Source organism: Saimiri boliviensis, chromosome 17 (genome assembly GCF_048565385.1).
Source record: "Saimiri boliviensis isolate mSaiBol1 chromosome 17, mSaiBol1.pri, whole genome shotgun sequence".
NCBI classification, from domain to species: domain Eukaryota; kingdom Metazoa; phylum Chordata; class Mammalia; order Primates; family Cebidae; genus Saimiri; species Saimiri boliviensis.
In genome coordinates this window covers 10261702-10289013 of record NC_133465.1, presented here as the reverse complement: position 1 = coordinate 10289013, position 27312 = coordinate 10261702, and the positions used below count along the sequence as shown (strand labels likewise).

Genomic DNA, 27312 nt, shown 5'->3' with positions numbered 1-27312 from the left:
CATAGGAAGTTCTTTCTTTGTAGGGAAATGTTTCCCCAACAAGAAGTCAAGGCCAAGAGCAGTTTGGGTGAGAAAAGAGGAGGGAAAGGAGAGAGATACCTGCAGGACAGCGCATTCCAGAAGCATTCAGACCCGCCTCTGAGTACCAGAACATCTACTCGTTCTGTCATTCCTAATGCCCAGTTTACTTTAATGTCATAGTTAATTTGTCGTTAGATTTGATTGACATTTTCATGGACTGCGTTATTAAGCATAATAAAAGTGGACTATGATGACCATGATTTGCTGAAATAAGAATAATAACATAAGGGTGCACCTTTGAAATCCGTCCCTTGTTTTCATGATTGCCTGCTTGGCAGTGGGTTTGTGGAAGCGCAGGAAGGAGACTTGTCTCTGGACACACCTTGGGGATGGAGCCTGAAGCCAAGGCCTGGGGAGACAGTTTTCTGAAGCTGGCCTCAAGAACCGGCCCTCTCTTCTCTCAGGCTGCTGAGGCCTGGGAGAAAACTCCCCAGCCCCAGCTGATCTTCATCTAGCCTTTGTTTTTTTAATCCATCACACTGCTAATTTTTTAGAGTTCAGGAAGCTGTTTTTGTAGAGTGCCTTTAAAAGAAAAAAACACTATTGGTTTTCCCCACTCATAATTACATTAAATATTTTTGGCAGGATTTTTTTAACCCAGGTTGGATTGTAGTGATATGATCATAACTCAACGCAGCCTCAACCTCCCAGGCTCAAGCGATCCTCCTGCTTCAGCCCCCGAAGTAGCTGGGACTGTAGGCATGTGCCACCATGCCTGGTCAGTTTCATTTTTTTTTATTTTTTGAAGAAACAAGGTCATGCCACGTTGCCCAGGCTGGTCTTGAACTCCTGAGCTCAAGCAATCTTCCCACCTTGGCTTCCCAAAGTGCTGGGATTACAGATGTGAGCCACTATGCCCTGGCCAGGACTCTTACATGGATAATGTAGCCTTAGAAATTACACATTTTGAAAAGGAGAAAGAGGCCAGCTCAGTGGCTTAGGCCTGTAATCCCAGAACTTTGGGAGGCCAAGGCAGGTGGATCACTTGGGGTCAGGAGTTTGAGACCAGTCTGGCCAACATAATAGAATCCCATCTCTACTAAAATACAAAATCTAGCCGGGGTGGTGGTGTGCACCTGTAATCCCAGCTACACGAGAGGCTGAGGCAGGAGAATCACTTGAGCCAGGGAAACAGGTTGCAGTGAGCTGAGATTGCACCACTGCACTCCAGCCTGGTGACAGAGCAAGACTTCATCTCAAAAAAAAGAAAAGGAGAAAGAGAAGAAGGGATTATCCTTGGGAGAATTGGGTGCGCCCCTGTCCTCTCCAGGGTCCTCCACCTCATTCCTGCCCCTGCTCCTTCTTCTGAGTCGTGTTTCCCTCGAGGCTGGTGGGGACCTCAGCCCTCACCTTAACCACAGGTCAGGCTCCTACTTTTGCCGGGGATTTCTTCCCAGACTGTGACTGGGGTCTGTGTCCTGGCAGCCAGGGAATGGGGTGTGCGCTAGATTTACTTCGAGCCACCTGGGAGCCCTCTGATCCAGAGGTCACAACTGGAGGTCCACGGGCCCGACTTTGCTGGCAGAAGAGTTTGTTGTGCCTACATGGGGTTATTGTTTTTATTATTATTGTATTTAACCTTGAATTAATTGCCAGCACTGAAAAATGGAGACACTTGGCTGGGCATGGTGGCTCACGCCTGTAATCCCAGCACTTTGGGAGGCCAAGGTGGGCAGATCACCTGAGGTTGGGAGTTTGAGAGCAGCCTGGCTAACATGAAGGAATCCCGTCTTTACTAAAAATACAAAATTAGCAGGGTGTGGTGGCGCGTGCCTGTAATCCCAGCTTCTCAGGAGGCTGAGGCAGGAGAATTGCTTGAACTCAGGAGGTGGAGGTTGCAATGAGCTGAGATTGCACCACTGCCCTCCAGCCTGGGCAACAAGAGCAAGACTCATCTCAAAAAGAAAAAGAAAAAAAAGAAAAGAAAGAAAGAAAACAGAAAAAGAATAAGAAAAAGAAAAGCAGACACTTTGCATAAAAATTTCAATTTTCAGCCTCCCTTGAGTTGTCATACAATCCAGCCGCACTGGACTCCTCAGAAGGACTTGACAACAGTTGGCAAGAGCTGAGCAGATTCTGCCACTCAGACGTATCTCCATAGCCTCTGACCCTTGCCCAAAGCAGAGGCTGTCCACCGTCCCATCCCAGCTTCAGTTTGTGTGGCACTTGGGCACCTCACCGGCTTGCACGCCCTGCCTAGCAGTGGAGTTTGTGTCCTGGGCCCGAAAACCTCAGGGCTGCGCCATTTTTTAACGTGTGACATTTTCAACTTAGGCAGGTGCTTGGGATGCAAAAAGGGGTTAAAAACTCATAAGGCAGGGCCGGGCACGGTGGCTTAAGCCTGTAATCCCAGCACTTTGGGAGGCCGAGGCGGGTGGATCACGAGGTCAAGAGATCGAGACCATCCTCGTCAACATGGTGAAACCCCATCTCTACTAAAAATGCAAAAAATCAGCTGGGCATGGTGGCATGTGCCTGTAATCCCAGCTACTCAGGAGGCTGAGGCAGGAGAATTGCCTGAACCCAGGAGGTGGAGGTTGTGGTGAGCCGAGATCGCACCATTACACTCTAGCCTGGGTAACAAGAGCGAAACTCTGTCTCAAAAAAAAAAAAAAAAAAAAAAAACCAACCTCATAAGGCTCAGGCCTTGTTCCCCCAGAGGAAGCAAATTAGCCCACTTCCTAGGAGAGTGGGGAGTCTGGGGCCTGAAGCCACCTCCACACAGTGGGGAAAAGCCAGGGAGCATTGCAGACCTGCTCGGGCAGAAAAGTTGGAGACAAGCCGGAAATTCCTGTGCTTTGTTCTCCTTAGCTAGGGGCAGCCTTCCACATGCAGCCCAGATTATAATTTTAAGCTGTATTTGTTCATATGATACACATCATGACATAAAATTTGCAAGGTAACCTCTCACTCCTGACCCTTACCCACACAGTTCCTTTCCTTGGGAGCAAATGATGTTATCAGTTTCCAGAAGTACTCTATATGCGAATAACCAAATGCATATTATACAGGTGACCTTTGAACAACATGGGGGCTAGGGGTGCCCCCTCCCCATCCATAGTCCAAAATTGGCATATAATTTTGGGTTCTCCCAGAATTTAACTGCTAATAGCCTCTTGTTGACTGGAAGCCTTACTGATAATAATTTATCACATAATTTTACACATAATTTGCATGTTATATGTATTATATGCTGTATTTTTACAGTAAAGTAAGCTAGGGAAAATGTTATTAAGATAATTATAAAGAAGAGAAATATCTTTTTGTTTTTGTTTTTGAGATGGAGTCTTGCTCTGTCTCCAGGCTGGAGTGCAGTGGCGCAATCTCGGCTCACTGCAACCTCCGCCTCCTGGGATCAAGCGATTCTTCCGTCTCAGCTTCCTGAGTAGCTGGGACTACAGGTGTGCGCCACCATGCCCAGCTAATTTTTTGTGTAGTTTTAGTAGAGACAGGGTTTCACCATGTTGGCCAGGATGGTCTTGATCTCTTAACCTCATGATCCACCTGCCTTGGCCTCCCAAAGTACTGGAATTACAGGCATGAGCCACTGCGCCCGGCCAAAGAAGAGAAATATCTTTACTATTCTTTAAGTGGAAGTGGATCGTCAACAGGGTCTTCAGCATCTTCACGTTGAATGGGCAAAGGAGGAGTATCAAGAAAAGGGGCTTGTCTTGTCTCGGGTCACAGAGGCAGAAGAAAATAGACGTATAAGTGAGCCCCTGCAGTTCAAACCTGTGTTCCAGGGTCAACTGTGTATCTCTTTTTAAAAAGGAACTGTAATACTCTTTGCTTGCTTTTCTGTTTGTTTTCTGAGATGGTGTTTCACTCTTGTCACCCAGGCTGGAGTGCAATGGCACAGTCTTGGCTCATTGCAACCTCTGCCTCCCGGGCTCAAGTGATTTTTCTGTCTCGGCCTCCCAAGTTGCTGGGATTACAGGCACCCACCACCACGCCCAGCTAATTTTTGTATTTTTAATAGAGACGGGATTTTGCCATGTTGGCCAGGCTGCTCTCGAACTCCTGACCTCAGGCGATCCACCTGCCTTGGCCTCCCAAACTGCTGGGATTATAGGTGTGAGCCACCACGCCCGGCCTTTGTTTGCTTTTTTTTTTTTTTTTTTTTTTTTAAACCTTCACCTAACCGTATACCCTGGCACACTTTTCTTATTAAATTTAAGAACTTTATCACTGGCTTCTTTGTGATTTCCATAGATGTCTGTCAGTCTCATACTTTGTTTAGCCATTCCTCTGCTGATGGACATTGGAGTTGTTTTCTCGCCTTTAGCTGCCATAAACAGTGCTGTAGTGAAACAGCGTGTATGGACGTCACTGCACCCATGCAACCGTATCTGTAAGGAAGACTCTTCATGCCATTGCTGGGTCAAAGGCACTGGATGTTTGCAATTTAGATCCTATGAAACTGCCCTCTAGAGAGGTTGTACTGGTTCACAGCCCCTCTGGAATGGGGATGAGCCCCCGTTGCCCCTCAGGTGAAATGTGAGCCCCGGGAGCATGGGAAGATCCCTGTGCGTGTTCTGTCAATAGGGAGGCTGCTCTAGTGCCATTGGTGCCGCGTCCCCTGGGAGCAAAGCCTTCCTTGCTCTTCCAGTCTCCAACAGAGTCATTGTTTCTTGCTCTGTGCCCTCCAGATAAACTGTGTGACCTTCCCTCACCCGGACACAATGCCGGAACAGCAGCTGCTGAAACCAACGGAATGGAGCTACTGCGACTACTTCTGGGTAAGCGGTGCCTCGGTTTCCCCCACACCGTGACCCCGATGACGAGGAGTGGGCACCCAGGTTGGGCAGAGGGACCTGGATCTCAGAGTGGAGGGGCCTTTCTTGTGGAAGCCTGAAGGGCTGGTGTTAGATTTTGCATCTGAGACAGGAACTGGGACCCTCTTGGAGTCCAGATCATTCCATGTGCCTCAGGGATTCAGCAAGACTTTGATTCACATTAGAGACACTTCACCCAGAATGTGGGTTAGCCAACATCCATCTCCTTTGATGCTTAGTGAAAGCAGGAGACTAGAATCTGCCTCCATGCATGAACGTGGGCTGCATACCTGCTTGTCACTTCCACGTGAGGGACCTTGGACAAGTACTTCACCTCCTTGGGCCTGACTGTGCTCATCAGAATTGTGAGGAGGTTGGTCACAGGGTCTTCAGAGAGCTCCAGCTGGGATAATCCTGTAGTTTTAAAACTTCTGCAGGTTGCTTAGCGAACACAGGGTTTGGGTTTTGCAAGATTGAAGAAAGTTCTGTGGGCGAATGGTGATGATGGTAGCAGAACAATGTGAATGAACTTAATGCCACTGAACTGTGTACTTAAACATGGCCAGAATGGTCAGTTGTATGCTAGGTGTATTTTTTTCACAATTCATATAAATACATTTTTAGAAATGCAGAGGCCCGCACCTCAGAACATTCTGGGAATGGTCCTGAGCATTTGCATGTGAAAGTCACAGTGACTTTCAAGATTAGATCACCCCTTTCTGGAATCAGATAGTAGGAATGGTCACACAACCCTGTGAATGTATTAAAAACCACTAAATGGTACACTTAAAAAAAAAAAAAGTATCCAAAGACCCTAAGGAACAATAAATAAGTAAAAACTTGTTTTCATCACTGTGTAGAACAGATTATCTACATTTTTGTTTGTTTGTTTTTTGAGACGGAGTCTCAGTCTGTCTCACCCAGGCTGGAGTGCATGGTGCGATCTTGGCTCACTGCAGCCTCCACCTCCTGGGTTCAAGGGAGTCTCCTGTCTCAGCCTCCTGAGTAGCCGGGGCTATAGGTGTGTGCCACCACACCTAGCTAATTTTTTGGATTTTGTTTTTGTTTTTTTCAGTAGAGACAGGGTTTTACCATGTTGGTCAGGCTGATCTTGAACTCCTGACCTCAGGTGATCCACCCACCTTGGTCTCCCAAAGTGCTGGGATTACAGGCATGAGCTGCTGCCCATCTGGATTATCTACACTTTCTTAGATTTGCTAACTGAATACTAGACAAAAGTTCTTTCTTCTTTCTACAAAATCAGTTGTACCTTAGAAGACATACAAAGATCCCCACCCACCAAAGGACAATTTCTGTAGCTCCAACTCTGCTGTGTCCAAGGTAGAGAGATCTGTGCACAGGTTAAGGAGACAGTATAAAGGGGCTTATCTTTGGCATCCGAAAGACCCAGGCAGGTGAGCTCAGAGGCACGGGGTGAGCAAGCATCAGAGTGTGCAAGACTTTCTCGGCCCCAGTAAGTGAGTTGTATTCTGCTTGCAGAAGGTGGATGATCTGATTCGCAGGCATTGTGCAGGCAGGGTGGGAAGTTGACAGGTGAGTGGAAGAGACCAGGAAAGGTGGTGGCGGTGGCCGAGCAGGAGAGAGGTAGCTGGATTTGGAAACATCATCCCTCAAGATGGGTGCAGTAAATGGAGTGTTCGGGGAGAGTGGTTTGAGCCCCCGGAAATGGGTGCCCTGGGAGCTGAAGGGTCAGCGTGTGGGGTCTCAGGCCTTGGAAAGCTGGAAGGAATGTGTGATGCCGCCCGCAGCATCTAGAGGGCAACACTTGTGAGTTCTTATCTTAACTCAAACTCTCTGGGGACTCTGATTCTTAATCTGCGATCCACTTATCTCTGTGACCATCCCAGGCCTTTTCCACTAATAGAAATTTCTCTCTCCTGACACAGCCATTAAAGCCTGTTTCTTCTGGCTGGTTTTCCCGAGAGTGTGTGGAGAGCTCAGTGTATTCATTCTAGAAGGGAGGCAGATTTGAGCTCAGTATTTGGGTAATTTTCTTTCTGCTTTTTCATCAAGATGTAACATTCTCAGAGTAAAGTGCAGTGATCTTCAGTGGACATTCCTTTTAAACTGCAAGAGCAGCCCCACTGTGACCCCGTAGGACGATGATCTCCCTGTCATCAGGGATGTTAGCAGTGTGTCCAGAGGGGTTTGAGTTACGGTACATGAGGGAAGTGTCCCACCCTGGGCGGGGAATGGGAAGGGGTCCATAAAATCCTTCATCTACTTGATGATGGTAAAATGGGGTTCCCTGCAGGCATCAGCCACCCCTTTTCTTTTCCCCTCTCCTAAGATGTCTGATCTGGATGGGACCTGGGAGGTGCAGCCCTCTCCTATTTCAAGGGGCTGATCTTAGGATTAGACGGTCCTGGACTTGCCACCCTGTGGCTGAACAGACAGAAGAACCTGAGTCCTACCAGAGGCTGGGACACTGTTCCCACCATTGCACCTCTCCCTCTGGGGTATCAAAAACCTGTTCTGAATACCTTCCATTAAGTCCCAAAGTTTGACCCTGGGTTCCTGATAGGGAAAAGCTGCGAGGAGACTTTTAGACATGTTGATGGCCAGTGTCTGGGATGGCCCCAGGTGCTGGTGCTCCAGCAGCCACGGCTATGCAGGGCCACGTGTGGGTGAATTTCAGACAGGGGAATGGCAGGAAAGGGGCATTCAGGTATGCTTGAAGAAATGCAAGTAAAACAAAATAAATCATTTAATTTTGAAATTTTAAGAATATTTGCAAAATTAATTGGGTCCTAAGTATTTATTTAATTGACTTACACATCTTCCCCAAGTTCAGACTTTTATTTAAAAGTAACTAATAATACATTTATTGAGCACATACTATGTGCTCAGCCATTTATATACATAGATAGATGTCACTTACCCTGAAATGACCATTTGAGAGCAGGGCTGTTGCTTCCTCCGTTTTGCAGATGAAGCAGCTTAGGCCTGGAGTGAGTGAAGAACTTGGCCGAGATCACCCAGCCAGTATTTCAGGGCGACCTGTCCTGTTCTCTCCTCTGGCTTCCCTTCAGCCCGCTTTCTCCCTACGATTTTTTCTTTTTTCCTGTGATCTGTTATGAATATGTTGGTTAGAGGATGTCACTGCCCTGCCAGTGTATGCAGCTAGTAGAAGACAGGGTGGCTGAAGGCTGGGGGCACCGGTTCCTGAGCTCACACTCAGTCCAGCTTGGAGTCAGAACACCAGGATTCGCCAAGGGTCAAGCCAGTCTCTGCAGCCACCTGGTTGGAAGTCGTAGGCCGTTAGACATCACAGCTGCTGCTCTCGGACACTTGCCCTTCTTCCTCTTGGGTCCCAGGTTGAGAGAGTTAAGGGGCTTGGATGTAGGGATGCAGCAACCATAAAAGCCTGGGCACGATGAGAACGCGCTGTTGGGAGCGGGGGCACCAGCAGAGAGTTCTGAGTTAGGGCAGCAAAGACCAAAGACCGCTGCTCCCATCCCTCCTCTTGTGCTGGGCTGGGGTTGTCAGGCACATCCAGGAGCTGTCCTCCCTCCAAGCCATTCTCTCTGGCTCCAGACGCAGATGTGCCCTAAACTCTTGTGCTCTGCTTCCTTTGTAGGCTGATAAGAAGGATCCCCAAGGCAATGGCACTGTGGCTGGCTTTGAACTACTGCTCCAGAAACAGCTGAAGGGCAAACAGATGCAGAAGGAGATGTCAGAATTCATCCGGGAAAGGTGAAGCCTGGGCCCCTCTCAGCCCTGGGGCCTGGCACCAGTGTTCCCCATGGCCCCTTGGCTAGGGGGTGACAGCAGCAGGACTCAGCCCTGCACATTCAGCATTGGGCTGGTTAGCGTCAGGTCGCAAACCCCTGGGCCCTGGAATAGATCTGGCCAGCAGATGCGTAGCTTTAGCTGATAGAGTGTTTTTAAAGATTTGAACCAACACTTAATTGGTAGATTGCATATTAAAATCTGGATATTTAGCACATCTTGAAAGAGCAGAAGCATTGGCAGGATTGCCTCCACATCCCTCATTCGACAATTGGTTGGAGCTGAATAGCAGCTACTCATGTAGAGGGGGTGTGTGTTTCCATTTTGCCACAGTCTCCACCACTCCCAGCTGTCTTCCCCTGCAGACTTCTTCACTCCTTTACTTACATACCTGGCCGTTATTTGAAGCACTGCCCTTGACGTTAACCAATGCGGGGAATGTGACAGTTCAATTCATCTTTAGCTAAAACTGTGTCCGGGGAATGAGATGCAGAGCCCTCCTCCTACCCCATCCCTGCCTCAGGGATTCTAACAGTGTTTTATCTACAGAGGCTGGGAACACAGATTAAGAAACAATAAATTTAGCCCAATGGAAATGGAGAAATCTACAAAGAGAAAGAGAAGTTTATTCTCTATCTCCTTCCTCTCTTCTCCCCTCTCTCCCTCCATCCCTCCCTCCCTGTCTCCCCCCACCAGTTCGGAGGCTCTGTTTAGCACACACGTACCCACATATCTGCGCATACCCACCTATCAGACATGTGTGCGTGTGTGCACGCACACACACACACCTTTCCATCTCGAGTTTCCAATGCATATTGGAAATACAGTGAATTGTAATATCTTTTTAAAATATTTCTTTTTTAATTATAACAGCAATAATCAAGTAATAATGCTTTGGCTTTTTTTTTTTTTTTTTTTTTCTGAGACAGAGTCTTGTTCTTGTTGCCCAGGCTGGAGTGCAGTGGCACGATCTCGGCTTACTACAGCCTCCGCCTCCTGGGTTCAAGCAGTTCTCCTGCCTCAGCCTCCTGAATAACTGGGATTGCAGATGCGCGCCATCATGCCAGGCTAATTTTTGTATTTTTAGTAGAGATGGGGTTTCACTATGTTGGCCAGGCTGGTCTTGAACTCCTGACCTCATGATTCACCTGCCTTGGCCTCCCAAAGTGCTGGGATTACAGGCGTGCGCCACTGCGCCTGGCAGCTTTGGCATTTTAAAGCATGCCTTTCCTTTAGAGGGCCTATCGACAGATGAGATCGGACGTGTTCAGGGTGGTGTGGCCATAGACAGAGGGCCTATTTTCAATTTGTATAATCCAATCCTTATTTTATGACCCATTAAACTGGTGGGAAATTGAGAGGTTGCATAGCTCGGGTGTGAGGAAACAATGGTATAAAACAGGCAGATAGGAAAATGGCTGTAAAAGCCAAAGCTTGAACACACTTCTGGTTTACATTTCTATAACAACATCTTGTTAGCCGATAAATGGAAACTGCCATTTCAGGACGTTCTGGGCTTCCTAGGGAAAATGCACACACCTGTAACTTTTCTCGATCTACCTTGGGATCTTGCAAGGAAGGCCTTTTAGTGCCAGGAGAGGTGAGATATGAGGCTCAGGGTTGGGAGCTGGCCTGGCTCAAGGACAAGTGCTGGCTCGTCTGCTGGGGCCTTGGTTTCGGGAAGTGGGGCAGACGTGGAGGTGAGACGCAGGAGGCAGACGGCGTATACACCTCCCATGTCTGGTGCGTGTGGTCGGCACTGAGGAGCCGGCAATGTGGCATGGGTAGATGTACTTTCTGGAGATACCTCTTGGCCACAGTCTGGAGGTGAAGGGAGGGGGAATGGAGAGGAAGTGGCAGAGGGGATCAGTCAGAATTAGACTCAGGAGGACCTGGAGACCAGCGGAAGGTGAAGGTGAGAGGAAAGCAGTGCAAAAAGGAACGAGATTGTGAGCCTCTTGATGACAAGGCATGCAAATATTATTACTCGGAACACTGCCGCCAGACTTTGTCAGCTGCCCTCTCTCTATCGTTGCACCCTTTGGGTGCAGCTGCTTGAGCGGCTGGGAAGCAAAGGCTGTGGTCCCAGCATCTCTGGAGCTTCTCTGTTCGCCATGTGATGGACTGGGGGCTCTCTGATGCCTGGGCTCTGGCCAGCTCTGGTTGGTATAAGCATAGCTCCTCTGTCTCCCACTGTGGCCCAGAGGACCACTTAGGTGGTAAACAATACCTCTGACGGCATGCTTAACACAACCTGCCAGGTAATACAGGATACTCCCAGGCAAGTCGCTTTGCAAATGTGTCAAGGGCCTGCCTGGAAGCTACATCCAAGGCACCGTTCCTCTCCAGGGAAACAGAATCTACCTGCTGCCCTGGGCATTGCCAGGTTTCCATGGAAATACTTGTACCCAGCGGGCTTGACAATCAGAGCCATTGGTGGGTGTGAGAGAGTAGGGAGATCCTCTGTTCCTGCTGCTGAGGGCCTGAGGCTACCTGGGAATTCTGGGGCTGGAAGGGAGAGGGAACAGCACTGGGTATTCCTGGTGGTCCATCCTGAGTTGCAAGCATTCATTCCTTCTTCCTTCATTCATTCATTTATCTATTCAGGGGTCTCTCATGTTTCCCACTCTGTGCTAGGAACTATGTAAATGGCAGTTCTCGTCTTCACAGCCCTAGGAGACAGGAGAAAATATTGCAGATGAGGAGATGGAGGGCCAGAGAGTTTGGTTCATAAATTTATCCAGCAAGTATTTATTAAGCACCGACCGCATGTCAGGTGGACAGGCAAGAGTCATGTAGTCTCAGAGCTTATGGCCTAGTGGGTTCCTTTCCATGGCTGAGGTGTGCAAGGCAGCAGGGCAGATCTACAGTGTGGCACTGGAGAGCTGATATGTGTTGGGTTTTCTTTCTTTGCAGGATAAAGATTGAAGAAGACTATGCGAAGAACTTAGCGAAGCTCTCCCAGAACTCCTTGGCTTCACAGGAGGAAGGGTGAGTGGACAGGAGAGAAGTGGGAGTGTGGAGGATGGGGGGGGCGTCACTGAGGAAGGGGGATTAGCCACTCATCATTGATCACTGGCATGCCCCGCTTTGGATGGGGAGATCTCCATAGGCCTGGCTCAAAGTGGGCACTCACAGCTCAATCGGTGCCCATGACTTAAGGTGTGTGCCCATTGCCCAAGCTGGGCACCCGTGACTCAAGGTGTAGGCATCCACACTCAAAAGGGCACTTCAGCCGGGTATAGTGGCTCACGCCCATAATCCTAGCACTTTCAGAGCCCGAGGAGGGTGGATCACGAGGTCAGGAGTTCGAGATCAGCCTGGCCAACATAGTGAAACCACATCTCTACTAAAAATACAAATTTTCGCCGGGCATGGTGGCAGGTGCCTATAGTCCCAGCTACTCAGGAGGCTGAGGCAGGAGAATAGCTTGAACCGGGAGGCGGAGGTTGCAGTGAGCCGAGACCATGCCCTTGCACTCCAGCCTGGGGGACAGAACAAGAGTCTGTCTCAAAAAAAAGGTACTTCCACATTGTCTTCTCTGTAGTGACCCAGGGCCACCTTCTGGAGGCTGGAGTATGTCAGAATCCTCTCTGGTCTGACCGCTGGTAGCTGGGCAGCAGACCCTGGATGGCCACTCCAGCTTCCCTTTCTCTAGGGCCAGGCTGGGAGGAAGCTGGGAATGAGAGGGTGTTGTTTGGATCTCTCTCCTGTGGGCTTGAGCCATAGGCTCCCCTTCCCACTGATGCTGTGACTGTCCAGACCTCCTTGAGTGGGACCTGGGCACTGCCAGGTTTCAATTTGTATAATCAAATCCTTATGACCCATTAAACTGGTGGGTAATTGAGAGGTTGCATAGCTCAAGTGTGAGGAAACAATGGTATAAAGAGAGAAGCTTGGAGAAGCTGAACGCGACCCTCCCAGCCACAGAAGGATTCCTAGTGGGTAAAAAGTCTGAGTGCTTGTGCACCCCTGTGGGGAATGGAAAATGGTACAGCCGCTGTGGAAAACAGTCTGGCTGTTTCTCAAAAAGCTAAATATAGAATTACCATATGACCCAGCAATTCCATTCCTAGGTTGAAACCCAAAAGAATTGAGTAGGGGCACTCAAAGTAATACATTTATACACACGTACAGAGCAGCTGTATTTATAATAGCCAAAATATGGAAACAACCCACATTCCACCCGAGGATGAGTGGATAAACAAATGTTGGGGTATGCACAATGGAAATCCATGGATAGACGATGGAATATTATTCAGCCATGAAAAGGAATGGAATACTAATACATGCTACTGTGTGGATGAGCCTCGAAAACATTCTGCAAAGTGAAAGAACCCAGGCACAAAAGATCTTATAGTGGATGATTCCATTTACATGAAAAGTCCAGAACAGGCAAGCCTGTGGAAACAGAAAGTAGACTGTCATTTGCCAGGGGCTGGCGGAGGAGGGAATGAGTTGTGACTGCTTAGTGGGTACTGGGTTTCCCTTTGGAGTGTGTATTCATCTGCTTGGGCAGCCACAACAAGATGTCCCAGACTGCGTGGCTGAAACTACAGGTATTTATTTTCTTGTGACTCTGGAGGCTGGGAAGTCTAAGATCAAGGTGTCAGCCAGCAGGGTTGGTGTCTGGTAAGGACTCTCCCATTGGATTGCAGGTGGTCACCTCCTCATTGTGTGTTCATGGAGCCTTTCCTTGGTGTGTGCCCAGAGAGAGCAAGAGCTCTGTGATGTCTGTTTTGTTTGTTTGTTTTGTTTTTTTGGGAGATAGCGTCTTACTTTGTCACCCAGGCTGGAGTGCAATGACCTGATGTCGGCTCACTGCAACCTCCTCCCAAGTAGCTGGGACTATAGATGTGTGCCACCTGGCTAATTTTTTGTATTTCTAGTAGAGACAGGGTTTTGCCATGTTGATCAGGCTGGTCTTGAACTCCTGACCTCAGGCAATCCAGCTGCCTCAGCCTCTCAAACTGCTGCAATTACAGGCGTGTGCTACCACGCCCAGCTGATGTCTATTTTTATAAGGACACTAATCCTATCAGATCAGGGCTGCACCCTGATGGCCTCATTTAATCTCAGTTACTTCCTTAAAGGCCCCGTTGCCAAATGCAGCCACACTGGGGGGTTAGGGTTTCCACATAAGAATTTTGGCAGGACACAAACCTTCAGTCCGTAATAGCATGATGAAAATGTTTTGAAGCTAGATAGAGGTGGTAGTGGCACTCACAAAACAGGCATTTGATTTGGTCTTGTCCTAAATGTGCTTAGATTTTTCACTTTTTAATGGTTAATTTTACGTTATTTGAATTTGACCTCAATAAAATATATATATATATAAAGACTCTCAGGAGGTTAGAGATGAAAAAGTCCTGAGGTCCTCTCTGTTCCGACTTCCCTCTGGTGCTGGTCTGTGTTTGAATTCCTCCTCCAAGGGGGAGTGGACCCCCAGGGAAGGAAGACCTTCTGTTGTGGGATGGTTGTGGCTGTCAGCGAGCCGTGATGTTGAATCAGTCCAAATCTGCCTTTATGGCTTGAAATCCTTCAGGGGACCGAGATTTTGCCAACCCAAATGTGGCTTTGATTAAGCCCTCCACATGGGCTGGCTGTGCAGCCAGGCGGCCTTCTTTGAATGGTTCTCACCCTCCCCACCAGCCACAGACCACAGGGTGGCCCAGCAAGGCCAGCGTCCCTTCCACAGATGTAAATGAGATTCGTTCATTCCTGGCCTCCTCCTGGTCTGTGCACGGGGCCTGAGATAGGGGCAGGAAGGGAGCACGTAGAGGAGCAGCCATCGCTGCCTGGGAAGGGGCTTTCCTAAGTATCCTGCTGCCACTGTGCCGCTCCGGCGTCTTCTGGCTTCTACCTCTCCGGCCTGGGCTGCTGCCAAGGACACTGTGTCCTGGCCAACACGCAGAGCATATGCTCCTCACCCGAGCAGTCCAGCTCTGAGAGTCAGGCCCATACTGCCATACTGTGCACACATGCATGGACAAACAAAGAGACGAACACAACGCAAGCTCACGTACATGCTTCAGGGCCACTGCCCCGTATGTGTACACATTCCCCACGCCCTGCGCGCACACAGCAGCGCCGTGCACACACTCCTGCAGCAGGCAACGGAGTGTGAACACGTGAGCCCCCTCCATACAGTGTGCACCAATGCTGATTTACATTTACACACAGCTTTGGACATTTAACCCCATCTCCTTGAAGGCTTTCAAAGCAAAGCAGGAGCCTAGAAATTTGGAGCAGTTGAGGAAGATGCTGATCGGGGAGGCTTCAGTGGCTTTTGCAATTCAACTTGTGTCCAAATTAGATTTCACAGGGCATGGGCACATGGGTAAATAGACAGAATTCGGTTGTTTATTCTGCCTTGAGATTTTCTCTCCCATGTGGAAAGGAAATGGGACTTTGGTTTTCCTAGTTGGCAGTCATGACGACAACACGCATTTAGATTTGGCGTGCCTCAGCCTGTATGTTGGAACAGAGACATATCTCAGGCTTTGTGCTGTTTTTCATTAACTGTTTGTCAGATGAAAAATCTCTTTTCAAATGAGATAATTTGTAAGTAGCTTTTTAATAAATGGTGAAGTGACTCCAAAGAGCCTGGAAATTGGAGAGCAGGGAGGCCTTTACCAAGGATGCACCAGCTCAGAGGGACCCATCTGAATGTCTGCAGAGATATCCTCCTACTTAGGAATGCCGGGGATAGAAGTGGAGCTGAGGGTGTCATGGTTCTTCTTTTCCTCCCAGTTGCCCAGAGATGACATTCTCAGGTCACCACGGCTATCCCTGGGCCAGTTACCTGCCATGTGCTCAGCTGACAGTAGACTGACAGTTCTGTAGAAAGACGCACATGCTCACACAAAGAGTAGGCACCGGCCATGGCCTGGGGCCTTTTTGGCTTCTGTGGCTCTTGTTCATACCTCCTGCAGGCTGCTTGTTCACTCCGCTGCAGGGGCAAACCCCTCTTAACCTCCCTTTAATTGAGTTCCCATGCCTCCCAGGACAGCTTCTGTAAGCTTCTTACAGTGTTGGCTTTTACCCTGGCTCTAGGAGGCATGTTGAGATAATTTGTGTGTATGGCGTGAGGTAGGGCCAAGATTCCTTTTCCTCCTGTGGGTGTATGGTTGTCTCTGCACCATTTGTTAAGGAGACCATCTGTTTCCCCCGTGGAAACACCTTGACCTCTTTGCTGCAGATCAGTCGGCCCTAGCTGTGTGACTGCGTTCTGTTCTGCTGATCTGTGTAACCGCTGGGACTGCTTCCGCCATCCCTGGACCTCCTACCCACCTGTTGAATCAGGTGGGGCACCCAAGCCACCCAGAGGGTGTGGAGTGCCCCAGCACAGCTTCCTGGAGCTCAGGCCCTTCAGGCGAAGACTAAGGTCAACAGCTTAGATTTCATACTCGAAAGTTTCTCTGGTGGCTTCCCTGCCGGGATCACTGAGAGGACCTGTCTTCGCTGCTGGACTCCTAGATAAAATAAGGCAGTCATTTCCCATAAACACCCACCTCGGCCTGAGCCACCACCACACAGGCCTGGCCAGTGATCAGAGGGATCTGCTGTGCTCTGCCGGGCAGTTCCTCACTTCTGGCTGCTCTGCTCCAGACCCAGAAGCCTCAGCGCACGCTGTCTTTTAATCAGTTTTTGCCACTCGACTTTAATCAATTCTCTGGGGGAAGTGGCTTTTGGATGATATTAAGTCAACTGAACAGTCAGCCTGGATTTACTGCCTGTGTTGAAGAGGCTGGGAGCAAGAAAGCAGGGGTGTCATTTGGAGGGGTCAGGGGGTTAAAGAGCTCCAAATCATGCAGAATGTAGCCTGCACTGACAAGTCTTAGGGACTTTAGGAGATCTGTTCTACATGAAGCCTCTCCTTGGAGTGGAGAAGTGATTCTGCTGAGAGGATCTGGCCCTTCTCTAGCGAGCGGTGGGCAGCATCAGGGCTCACAGCTAGAGAAGTGGTTCTAGAGGGGACCATGCTTCCAAGGATGGCAATGGGAGCCTTCTCTGCTCTGTGCTGCATCCGGGTCACTAGGCCCCCACGGTCCATCTTTGCCCCTCCTGGAAGCCAAGCGACTGGGGTTTTGCCCATAAGCAGGGCTGTGAGGTACCTTCTGTTTGAAAAGAACTTCTCCCTGGAATGGAACCTGTTTTCCTTCCTTGATTTATTAACAGATGCTTACACCCCTCATCAGCAAACCAGGGAGGGGTGACGTGAAAGCTCTGGGGCCAGTGACAGCCCAGGGGTCAAGGCCCTTACTGCAGCTGAGACTCTGGAACTTCCCCATGCCTGCTCCCTGCACCTCCCCTGGTCTTTGCCAGCCTCTGGGTTTCTAGAAATCCCCACAGCCACTCGGCTCTGTGCCACAGTCCATTCACTTAGCTCCAGAGGTAAGGTGAGCTCACTCGGACCTTGGTGGCTCGTATGACCCTGTGAGTTGAAACATGATGCCCGTGTCTGGTTTCTGCCTGGTCTCCGCCTCATCCACATCCATATTCTCAGTTGTCACATACCTCCCTGAAACCTGGGGTCGAGCCCCACTGTCCCACCTCAGGAAGGGCTTTGGCTTCTGACCTGAGTCTGATGGTCTTTGTGTTGCAGCTCCTTGGGAGAAGCATGGGCCCAGGTGAAGAAGAGCCTTGCAGACGAAGCAGAAGTTCATCTCAAGTTCTCTGCCAAGGTAACGCCTCCCTGCAGCCTCTCTCAGTTGGTCTTACACACTGGGATGCTGAAAAACAGTTAACAACTATCCCTCCAGCTTGCCGTGTTTGCTGCTTTCCCTGGTGTAAACGTCAAGCTATTAACACGAAGTCATGGAATATGGAGTTGGGAGGAGATGCCCAGTAGCTCGCCAGAGGTGGTGTTTTTATACAGATACGGTAGTACCCATAACCGTCAATATCCAAGAGCATGGAAAATAGTAAAGTGTAGTTAGGAAGTGTAAGTGCTGACTGTGTATTACCTTTTTTGTTGTTTTTTATTATTTTTTTAAAGACAAGGTCTCACTCTGTTGCCCAGGCCGGAGTGGAGTGGAGTGATCATAGCTCACTGCAGCCTCAGCCTCCTGGGCTCAAATGATCCTCCCACCTCAGCCTCCCAAGTAGCTGGGACAACAGGTATATGCAACTACATCTGGGTAATTTTTTATTTCTTTGTGGAGATGGGATCTTGCTATTTCTCCCAAGTTGGTCTCAAACTCCTGGCTTGAAGCAGTCTTCCTGCCTCTACCTCCCCAAATCCTGGGATCACAGACATAAGCCGCTATACCTGGCCTATTACCTTTGGTTTTACTATAAATTATTTAATTATAAGTTTATATTATTTCATTTTTAATAATGGCTGTGTTTTAACAATCAGCAAACAGAATTCCGGAAAATTTAATACTCAGCTCTTGGGAGCCATTGGGAGCGGGTCTGAGCACATCTCTGTTTCTCAGGGCAGTCCCTGACTGAGGAAGCCCCATTCTCCTTTTGCCCAGCTTTCACAGGAATGGCGTAGCATGTCCTGTCTCTTCCTAGTGTCAGGAAATACTAGGTTATGACAAAGGGAGAATTTTTTTTAAATTTGTGGTGGTTGCAAAATTTCAGAACAAGTAAAGGGTCCTTCTTTCACTTAGTTCTGAAGATGCTAGTGCCAGGACTTGAGGGCAGGGTGTTTCTGTCCTATCCCTATCCTCAGGGCTCAGGATGGTGCCTTGCACATAGGAGATGCTCAGTAAATATTTTCTTATTGAGTCATGAATGAATGGAGCCCTCTGACTATCTCCTCCCCACCCCTACTCTTTTCTGGTCTCCTTTCTCTCAAGATTTCTCCATGTTTCCAAGTGACTCTGTCCTCCCCACTCCCTGGCACATATCTCTGGGTTCTCTCTCCGACTCTCAGCTAATTTTTAGATGAAAAATAAACTAAATCTCTCAGTGAAAGAATCCACTCTAAAGTGTGTCTGATTGGTGGGGCTACCCATGAACAGACCTGCCTTTTAAAAAAAGAGGGACCTTTCAGAGTGGCACCACCCCAGTGACCCTGGCCTCCTCTCTCTTCCCTTTGCCCTTCCACCATCACTAGTCAGACACAGCAGGGTCAAATGCCTAAACTCTGAATCTCCCTTTTTTTTTTTTTTTTTTTGAGACGGAGTTTTGCTCTTGTTACCCAGGCTGGAGTGCAATGGCGTGATCTCGGCTCACCGCAACCTCCGCCTCCTGGGTTCAGGCAATTCTCCTGCCTCAGCCTCCTGAGTAGCTGGGATTACAGGCACACGCCACCATGCCCAGCTACTTTTTTTTTTTTTTTTTTTTGTATTTTTAGTAGAGACGGGGTTTCACCATGTTGACCCAGATGGTCTCGATCTCTTGACCTCATGATCCACCCGCCTCGGCCTCCCAAAGTGCTGGGATTACAGGCTTGAGCCACCACGCCCGGCGAGTCTCCCTTCTTTAAACACATCCTTGATCATTTGAAGGTCGCATCCCTCAAATATGGTTGCTCCTTCCTGGGGCTTCCACATTCAGCGCGTGCTAGTCTTGTCTCTTTCCTAATGCTCTTCCCACTGCAATTGCAATTCCCTGATTTGGGATCTCACACGATGTAACCTATGATGGTACTCCACACACAGGAGGCAGAATGAATGACTCAGATGGCCGAGATACGCGAGAGGACTTTCGAAAGAGCTGGGTTGGAAGAGGGAACAGAGCTGCTATAGCTTCCCACGGCTTAGTGTACCCCAAGATTAAGTTGACACCAGATGTGAGAATTCCCAGCTAGTGAAGGCACACTAACTTTCTTTAAAAGGCAGGCCTGTTCATGGGTAGTCCCACCAATCAGACACACTTTAAAGTGGATTATTTCACTGAGAGATTTAGTTTATTTTTCATCTAAAAATTAGCTGACAATTGGACAGAGAACCTGGAGATATGTGCCAGGGAGGAGAGAGTCACTTGGAAACATGGAGAAATCTTGAGAGAAAGGAGACCAGAAAAGAGTGGGGGTGGAGAGGAGATAGTCAGAGGGCTCCATTCATTCATGACTCAATAAGAAAATATTTACTGAGCATCTACTATGTGCAAGGCACCATCCTGAGCCCTGAGGATAGAAACACCCTGCCCTTAAGTCCTAGTGCTAGTATCTTCAAAACTAAATGAAAGAAGGACACTTTACTTGTTCTGAGATTTTGCAACAACCACAATTAAAAAATAATTCTCCCTTTGTCATAACCTAGTATTTCCTGACACTAGGAAGAGAGGGGACATGCTAAGCCATTCCTGTGAAAGGCAGGCAAAGAGAACAGAGCTTCCTCAGTCAGGGACTGCCCTGAGAAACAGAGATGTGCTCAGACCCGCTCCCAATGGCTCTCAAGAGCTGAGTATTAAATTTTCAGGAATTCCGATGCTACTCTGCACACAGAAGGCAGAATGAATGACTCAGATGGCTGAGACACATGAGAGGACCTTCCAAATTGCTGAGTGGGAAGAGGGAACAGAGCTGCTACATACAGTTCCCCAAGACTTAGTGTGCCCCAAGTTTGAATTGCCACCCAGATATGAGTGAGAGTTCCTAGCTAGTGAAGGCACATTAACTAATCTCATTACACCAAACACTTCATAAGCAAATTGCTACTCAAGTCCTGGCAGAGAAGGGAACTCCATGAATGCGTCTTTTTCCTGCATAGCCTCCAAAGGAGCAAGTTATTTTTAAGCTGCAGACCATGAATGAGTAGCATTCCCCACGAGGCCTCTCTTCTCCTGTTGGAGCCTCCAGCAGCTCCATTCTCTGATGTGATGGAAACTTTCATTGACTGGCAAGATGCCTGGGCATGCTGCCATTGTGATGGGGTGGGGCTGGGAGCGAGAGCTTCCAGCTTCGCAAAGGTCACCTGCTGGGTCCCTGGGAATCCTGGTGGCATTTACTTTCCATCAGCAGGATCCTTCCCTGATTCTTGTTTAGAATACTCAACAGGTGGCAAAACCCTCTCCGACGTGGTAGTGGTGACATGAGTGGTGTGGATGGCCGCGTTCAGGATATTAACTCATTGCCACCAGCCACCATGGGAGATAGCATCCCCGTTTCACAGTGAGAAGGGATGAGGGGTGAGATCACAGCCCACGGCCACACAGCCAGGTGGGCTCAGTCACAAAGGAAGCAAAGGAGAGGACTGAGCCAATGGTAAAGCAGGAAAGGCTGCGAAACAATCCCCCAAACACTGAACTGGGAAGGAAGGGGTGATTTATTCGGCCGGGAGCAGGGTGGCATAGTTGCCTAACAGCCAAGCTCAGCTCACGAAGAAAGTCCCTGCCCTTGCAAAGGCTTACAGCTCTAGAAATTACATGGGAAAGGGTCTTGGGCTTACAACTCTAGAAATTACATGTGAAAAGGTCTTGGGCTTACAGTTCTAGAAATTATATGTGAAAAGGTCTTGGGCTTACAGCTGTAGAAATTACATGTGAAAAGGTCTTGGGCTTACAGCTCTAGAAATTATATGTGAAAAGGTCTTGGGCTTACAGCTCTAGAAATCACATGTGAAAGGGTCTTGGGTTTACAGCTCTAGAAATTATATGTGAAAAGGTCTTGGGCTTACAGCTCTAGAAATTATATGTGAAAAGGTCTTGGGCTTACAGCTCTAGAAATTACATGTGACAGGGTCATGGGCTTACAGCTCTAGAAATTACACGTGAAAGGATCTTGACCCATGAAATAGGCATGGAGTGGGGGTTTGATCCTATTTAAGTAAAAACAATGCTTTCGGAGAGATTCCTCCATTCCACATCTGTGATACATAGATGGGATTGTGGTTAGCAGTAGGGGTCTTATCCTTAAACAGGCCAGCAGCACCAGCTGGTCCCTTCTCTGGCTAACTTCTAACTTCTCCTTTTGAGATGCAGTGTAGAAGGCTGAAGGTGATTAAGGGTCTCCTTCCTCAGTGGGAGAAGTGGTCCCCAGAGGTTTTCTTCCAACAGCACCCCCTCTTTGGCAGACCAGCGGCATTGAAAACACAGCCTTTTCTTGAGGACCCCTCTGCCCTTCCAGAGGTTGCCAATGGCTCCAGACAATCAAATGCTCGGGACATTTTAAGTCAGCGTTCAGGACGCAGGGTGAACCTCACCATTCAGCTGATGGGAGGCTCCTGAAGACCCGTCATGCAAAAAGGACTTTGCTACTGCTCCCAGCCTGTCGGTCGGTGTTGGTGGCCTCACGTGATCATGGCAGCAGCCTAGTAGTTTTATGGAGATCCCTAAAGAAGAAAGTGGCTGCGAGGATTTATTTGACTGCCATGAATAATATAGCTCCATATGCTGAAAACCCTTTTTAATGTCTGCTCTGAAAGGCTTATTGAAATTCTGCTCTGAATGCTGTGTGTCAGGGGTAAAAGCTCTTTAAGAAATGCAATTTTGTTAACAGCAATTTTTCTGGTTTTTCTGGTCCACTAGTCAAGCCACTGCTAATAGCAATAGGTTGCTGATGAAATGAGTGTGTTATATACAAAGGAAGTTATACCTGGTGGCTGCTGAAGAAGGGAAGATAGCAGAATTCCTTCTGCTGGTAGAAAATCTCATGCGATAGAGGCTGTGCGTTCTGTCAGAAGATTTAGGGGACAGGGGAGTCAGGAGACATGAGCTGGAGCTCAGTGCTATCACTAAAGCTCTGTGACCTTGGGCAAGTCATGTAGCTCTCCTGGGGTTTCATTTCTTCACATATGAAATGAAGAATTCAGATCAGTCTCTTTAAACTTCTTTGACAGTGATTTACAAGTGATGCCTTTTACATGAGCACGCAGAACACGCCTGTAGGTATCCACTCCGGTATCTGCGCACAGACACACACATCTGTAGCTGAAACAAATGTTCCGTAAAACAGTATTTATCCTCCTACTTAAAATGTACTCTGGTATTTTCTGTTCAAGTCGGGTATTCTCACCAAAAAGCTGATCCTGGCCCATTAAATCGATTGCACAACTCTTGGCCACACACTGTCTGAAATATATCAGACTAGACAGTCTCTGAAATTCTACCAACTTGGAATTTCTCTTGTTCTCTTCTGATGTGTGAGATGTCAAGGAAGCAAAGAGAAGTGAGAGTTTTGGAAAGAAAAGACTGATGGGCCCAGGATAGGCGGGCCTAAGTCTGTGAGAAACACACTTCCAGGAAGGACTTCTGGCTCCTGGTTCCACAAAGATGCTTAAAAGTTAAGAATGAGTACTAGCCGGGTTCGGTGGCTCATGCCTATAATCCCAGCAGTTTGGGAGGCTGAGGCGGGCAGATCGAGACCATCCTAAAAGTCAGGAGATCCAAAGTCAGGAGATCGAGACCATCCTGAAATCCAGTCTCTATCAAAAATAACAAAAAATTAGCCAGGTGTGGTGGCACGCACCTGTAGTCCCAGCTACTCAGGAGGCTGAGGCAGGAGAATCCCTTGAGCCTGGGAGGCAGAGGTTATAGTGAGCCAAGATTGCGCCACTGCACTCCAGCCTGAGTGACAGAGGTAGACTCTGTCTTAAAAAAAAAAAAAAAAAAAAAGTATTAAATATACCAGGCTAATCATTTTAAAGAAAAAAAAATGTGTCTTTAAATAGTACTTTATTTCTGTAGAGAGAGGGAGGTTCTACGCATCCTCACCTATAGAATCAAATCACTTCTGAGAGTTAGCAGCATCGTGTTTCCAGAATGTCATTTGAATTTGGGGGAAAACTTCTTGGCTTATTGGCAGATTCATGGCCTTTTCTTCAGACCACAGAACCTGAGGCTGGGGTCCAGGAAACCTTAATGTTGAAAACTCTTCCCAGTCATTCCTTGGGCATATGAAAGTCTGAAAGTCACTTGCTTTCTACATCCTTAGAAAGAGACCCCAGAGTTTCTGAATTAGCAGGCTGAGCTAACTCTCGCAGATTCTCAATCAGGAGCAGGCTCCCATACAGATTCGTCGCACAGCTCCTCCTACTTAGCAGATGCCATTATCTATGTACATGGGAAAGGGGTTTATTCATTCTCATAAGCTCTTAAGATTTTTGTACCATCCTGCAAACTGCCACCAGATGGGGATGTTTTCCTATGCAAGGAAGGTTCCTGGGGCTCGGAAAAATAGGACACATTTAACACGAGGAGGAGGGGGTGTTTGGATGGCCAGTTCTCTGTTCATCTTTTGAAGGTCATCCAGTGACAAAGCTGTCTCTTTGTCACCCAGGGGGTTGGGGTTCTGAAGAGTTTGTCATTCTCTCTACAAATACAGAAGGGGCACCCACCCTGCAGCAGCCCTGGCCAGACACTAGGCACAGCAGTGCTCAAACCCGATGGGGCCCCTACCCGCTTAGAGCTCACAGTCCTGTGTAAATCAGTTGCTTAGCACAGGTACACTAAGTCCTGGTGGTCTCCAGAGAAAAAGATATTGTACAGCAAAAAACTGGCAAGGAGGGAGAGAAGTCACAGGACCCTAGTTGGGATATCATTTGTCCAGGGAAGTTGAGCTGTGCTCCCCAGAGGGACCTCTGAGACAGTTGGAGGCAGATTTGCGGTGGGGGTGGTAGGCATAGTTTGAAGAGGGTTGGTCTGGGGTCGATTCCAGGCAGTGGGGTTATGGGGGCACAGGGCTAGGCTGCCACCTGACTTTGACCACAGCAGGTCCATGTTGATCTTTTTTCCCACAAAATAAATGTTGTGCTCACAACCAAAAAGAACAAATTTTAACAAAAAGCTCTTTTCAAGAGGGGTGGGGTGGGAAAGAGGGAAGTAAAAAATGAAGAAAAAAGCTGAAAACACTGATGCCACCTAGCTCTTCTGACAGCATATAAACCCTTTTCTCTGGCCCCTGGGATACAGGGGCAGTTCCCTTTGGTGGGGACAGAAAGTGTGCCTGTTCCCTGGGGCAGCCGAGCAAGCTGAGAAAGCCTCTAAGTGTGGTGCAGGGGAGCTGCCCTTGTGAGTTTCCAGCAGGTGCAGGAGAGCTGCCCTTGTGAGTTTCCAGCAGGCCTTGAGCAGGTCCCACCATCAGTTCCTCGAGGTTTGGATCCTGTCTAGGTTACCCTTGTATTCTGAGCACCTGGTGTGGAGTAGATGCTCGAGAAATAGGACTGAGCTGAGACTGGCTGACTGAATGGCATTCACCTGGCCTCGGGTGATTATTAACTAACTCGACTGTTCTTTACTGGAGCTGCATACTCCCGTCACTGTGCTAAGTGCTTGGGGACACAGACGCTGATGTGGTTTCTGTCCCCAAAAAGCTCTCCGTTTGGAAAATAAGGGAGAGAAACACAATAACAAAGCCGTGCAAGAAGCTATGGAATAAAATAAGCTTGTGAGGTCATAGATTATTTTTTTGAGACTGAATCTCACTCTGTCACCCAGGCTGGAGTACAGTGGCATGGTCTTGGCTTACTGCAACCTCCGCCTCCCAGGTTCAAGTGATTCTCCTGCCTCAGCCTCCTGAGAAGCTGGGATTACAGGCACCCGCCACTATGCCCAGCTAGTGTGTGTGTGTATGTGTGTGTGTGTGTGTGTGTATTTAGTAGAGATTGGGTTTTACCATGTTGGTCAGGGTGGTCTGCACTCCTGGCCTCAGGTGATCCACCTGCCTCAGCCTCCCAAAGTGCTGGGATTACAGGCATGAGCTACCATACCCAGCCCATTGATTATTAACTTGATTTAGCTATTCCACAATGTATACATATTTCAAAACAGCATATTATAAACCATAAATATCAACAGTAAAACATTCTAAAAAGAAAATGTAAAAGCTGCAGAAGCTCTAGCTGTTAACCACTCATCCTGAGACATGTGCGTTGGGGCCTCCTGGCTAAGGTGACCTGCGTAAGCTGATACCTGTTAGGCAGCCACTTGTCAGGGGGTGTTTCACCTTCCTGCCAGGCCACTGCCCCACACGCATCCTCACCTGCCTGGGGAGGTGGTGGTGCCCCTCCCACTGCTCCTCCCTGCCCTGGCTTACAGCCGACGCCCTGGGGTCCTGAGTGTGCTGCTCCACCCTCCACCAACAGCTTCACAGCGAGGTGGAGAAGCCCCTGATGAACTTCCGTGAGAACTTCAAGAAAGACATGAAGAAGTGTGACCACCACATTGCCGATCTTCGCAAGCAGCTCGCCAGCCGCTATGCCTCGGTGGAGAAGGTGAGAGGCCCAGGACGCCGGGCCGGGGCGGGCTGGCATGTCGGGGGCTGCCTGAGAGGGTGGACTGGGAAGCCCTTAGCAGTGGCTGCATGCGACAAGGCAGCATCTTTGTCTCCAGGTAGGGGAATAGGGGGATGTCCAAGCCTCGTGCCTGTGCCTGAGCACCTCCACCCATCCCAGGGCAGATAGGAGCCGCCTCCCTGTGCTGCTCAGATGACCACCCAGAGGGCCAGGGGTGTGAGGAGAGGCCGCAGCCGCAGTGGGGGGTCGAGTGGCTGTGGGTGACCAATTAAACCCCAAGCTTGGCGGTGCTGTGGCTGGTTCACAGGAGGCCCCGTGTTTAAGCCTCACCTGGCAGAGTCCTCCTGACTTGGTCACCTCTTCCATGCTCTCCTTCCTGCTCAGGGACGAAGCAGAGTCCTGGGTGGTCTCACCTCAAGGGAGCTGCAGTTCAGCCCTGGAGGGAAGAGAGTGTTCCCCAGGGCTGATTCCCAGCCTCCAGTGCCCTAGGGAAGAGAAAGGGGCTCACACTGTGGGATACCCTGGGCCCAGCCAGCTGCCTCCACCCAAGGGCTGCAGAGCTGCCAGTGGTGGCCCAAGGAGAAGCAGCAGAGTGAGGGGAGGGAGAGGGTCAAGGCGTGTCCGGCTCTGGAACGGGAGGCCTGGTGCTACATCCTGTTGAGTGCTGCAGGGAGGTGATACATGTGGCCTTTGTGGTCCCTTCCAAGCAGAGGGGGTCTGATTTTAGGACTGCTTGTGTCCCCAGTCTATGTATAGGCTCCATTGGGAAAAAATCTGAGATATTGATGTAGGCTGAGTCTAGATGTCACTGGAAGAGGCAAGGATGAAAGCTGGGTTGTAGCCTCTAACTAGCTGGGTGATGCTGCTCTGGCAGCTGGGCCCCTCTGAGGCACTGTGGCATCACCCACACAAACAAGGGGCAAAAGGACTCCAGAGGGAAGCCGGGCGGCTTGGCCCATGAGGCCCCCCGGCTCCAAGCTTTACCAGCAGCTTCTCCGTGTCCTTGGACCCCAGGCCCGGAAAGCCCTCACAGAGCGGCAGAGAGACCTGGAGATGAAGACGCAGCAGCTGGAGATCAAGCTGAGCAACAAGACAGAGGAGGACATCAAGAAGGCGCGGAGGAAGTCCACGCAGGCTGGTGAGCGCTGGGCACACCTGACCTGGTCACTGTGCACAGGAGATCACTGGACAGGGAGACGGGTGACCGGGGAGGGGGCATCTCTCCTTTGCAAGACTGCAGGGGGGCGGAATTACTTCCCTTGTCTCCCAGGAGGTACTCCCTCTTCTCTTCTCTCTGACCCACACCCAGGGATCTCAAAGGAAGATACTTCAGGGGTCAGAGGAAGGAGACAGGCCAGGCAAGTTCCAGGCCATGGCAGAGTCTGGACTGCTTACTCTCTCCCTAGTGATGGATTTTTTTTTGCACAAGCCCCAGATCTCTGACCAGGAGGTAGATAGACTCCTTTATGTGCTGATTGCTCAGGGCCCTGTCCCTGTTCAGAGCCCACAGAAGTGCACAGCGCACCCAAGCGGCCCACCTCCCCAGGAAGCGATGCTCTGAAGGTTCACCT

General features: G+C 49.2%; 1 protein-coding gene across 6 annotated transcripts in view; it reads left to right on the top strand.

Moving 5' to 3' along the window:
- The window catches only part of GAS7 (growth arrest specific 7), a 283465-nt gene that overhangs the window by 242450 nt on the left and 13703 nt on the right, over positions 1–27312 (top strand). For all 6 annotated transcript variants that reach the window (XM_003929241.4, XM_074388172.1, XM_074388173.1 and 3 more), the window contains 6 exons: positions 4731–4820; positions 8458–8573; positions 11526–11600; positions 17218–17296; positions 25592–25720; positions 26756–26879. In XM_003929241.4, coding sequence (XP_003929290.2) covers positions 4731–4820; positions 8458–8573; positions 11526–11600; positions 17218–17296; positions 25592–25720; positions 26756–26879 — 613 coding nt within the window. The remainder of the gene's footprint in view (positions 1–4730; positions 4821–8457; positions 8574–11525; positions 11601–17217; positions 17297–25591; positions 25721–26755; positions 26880–27312) is intronic.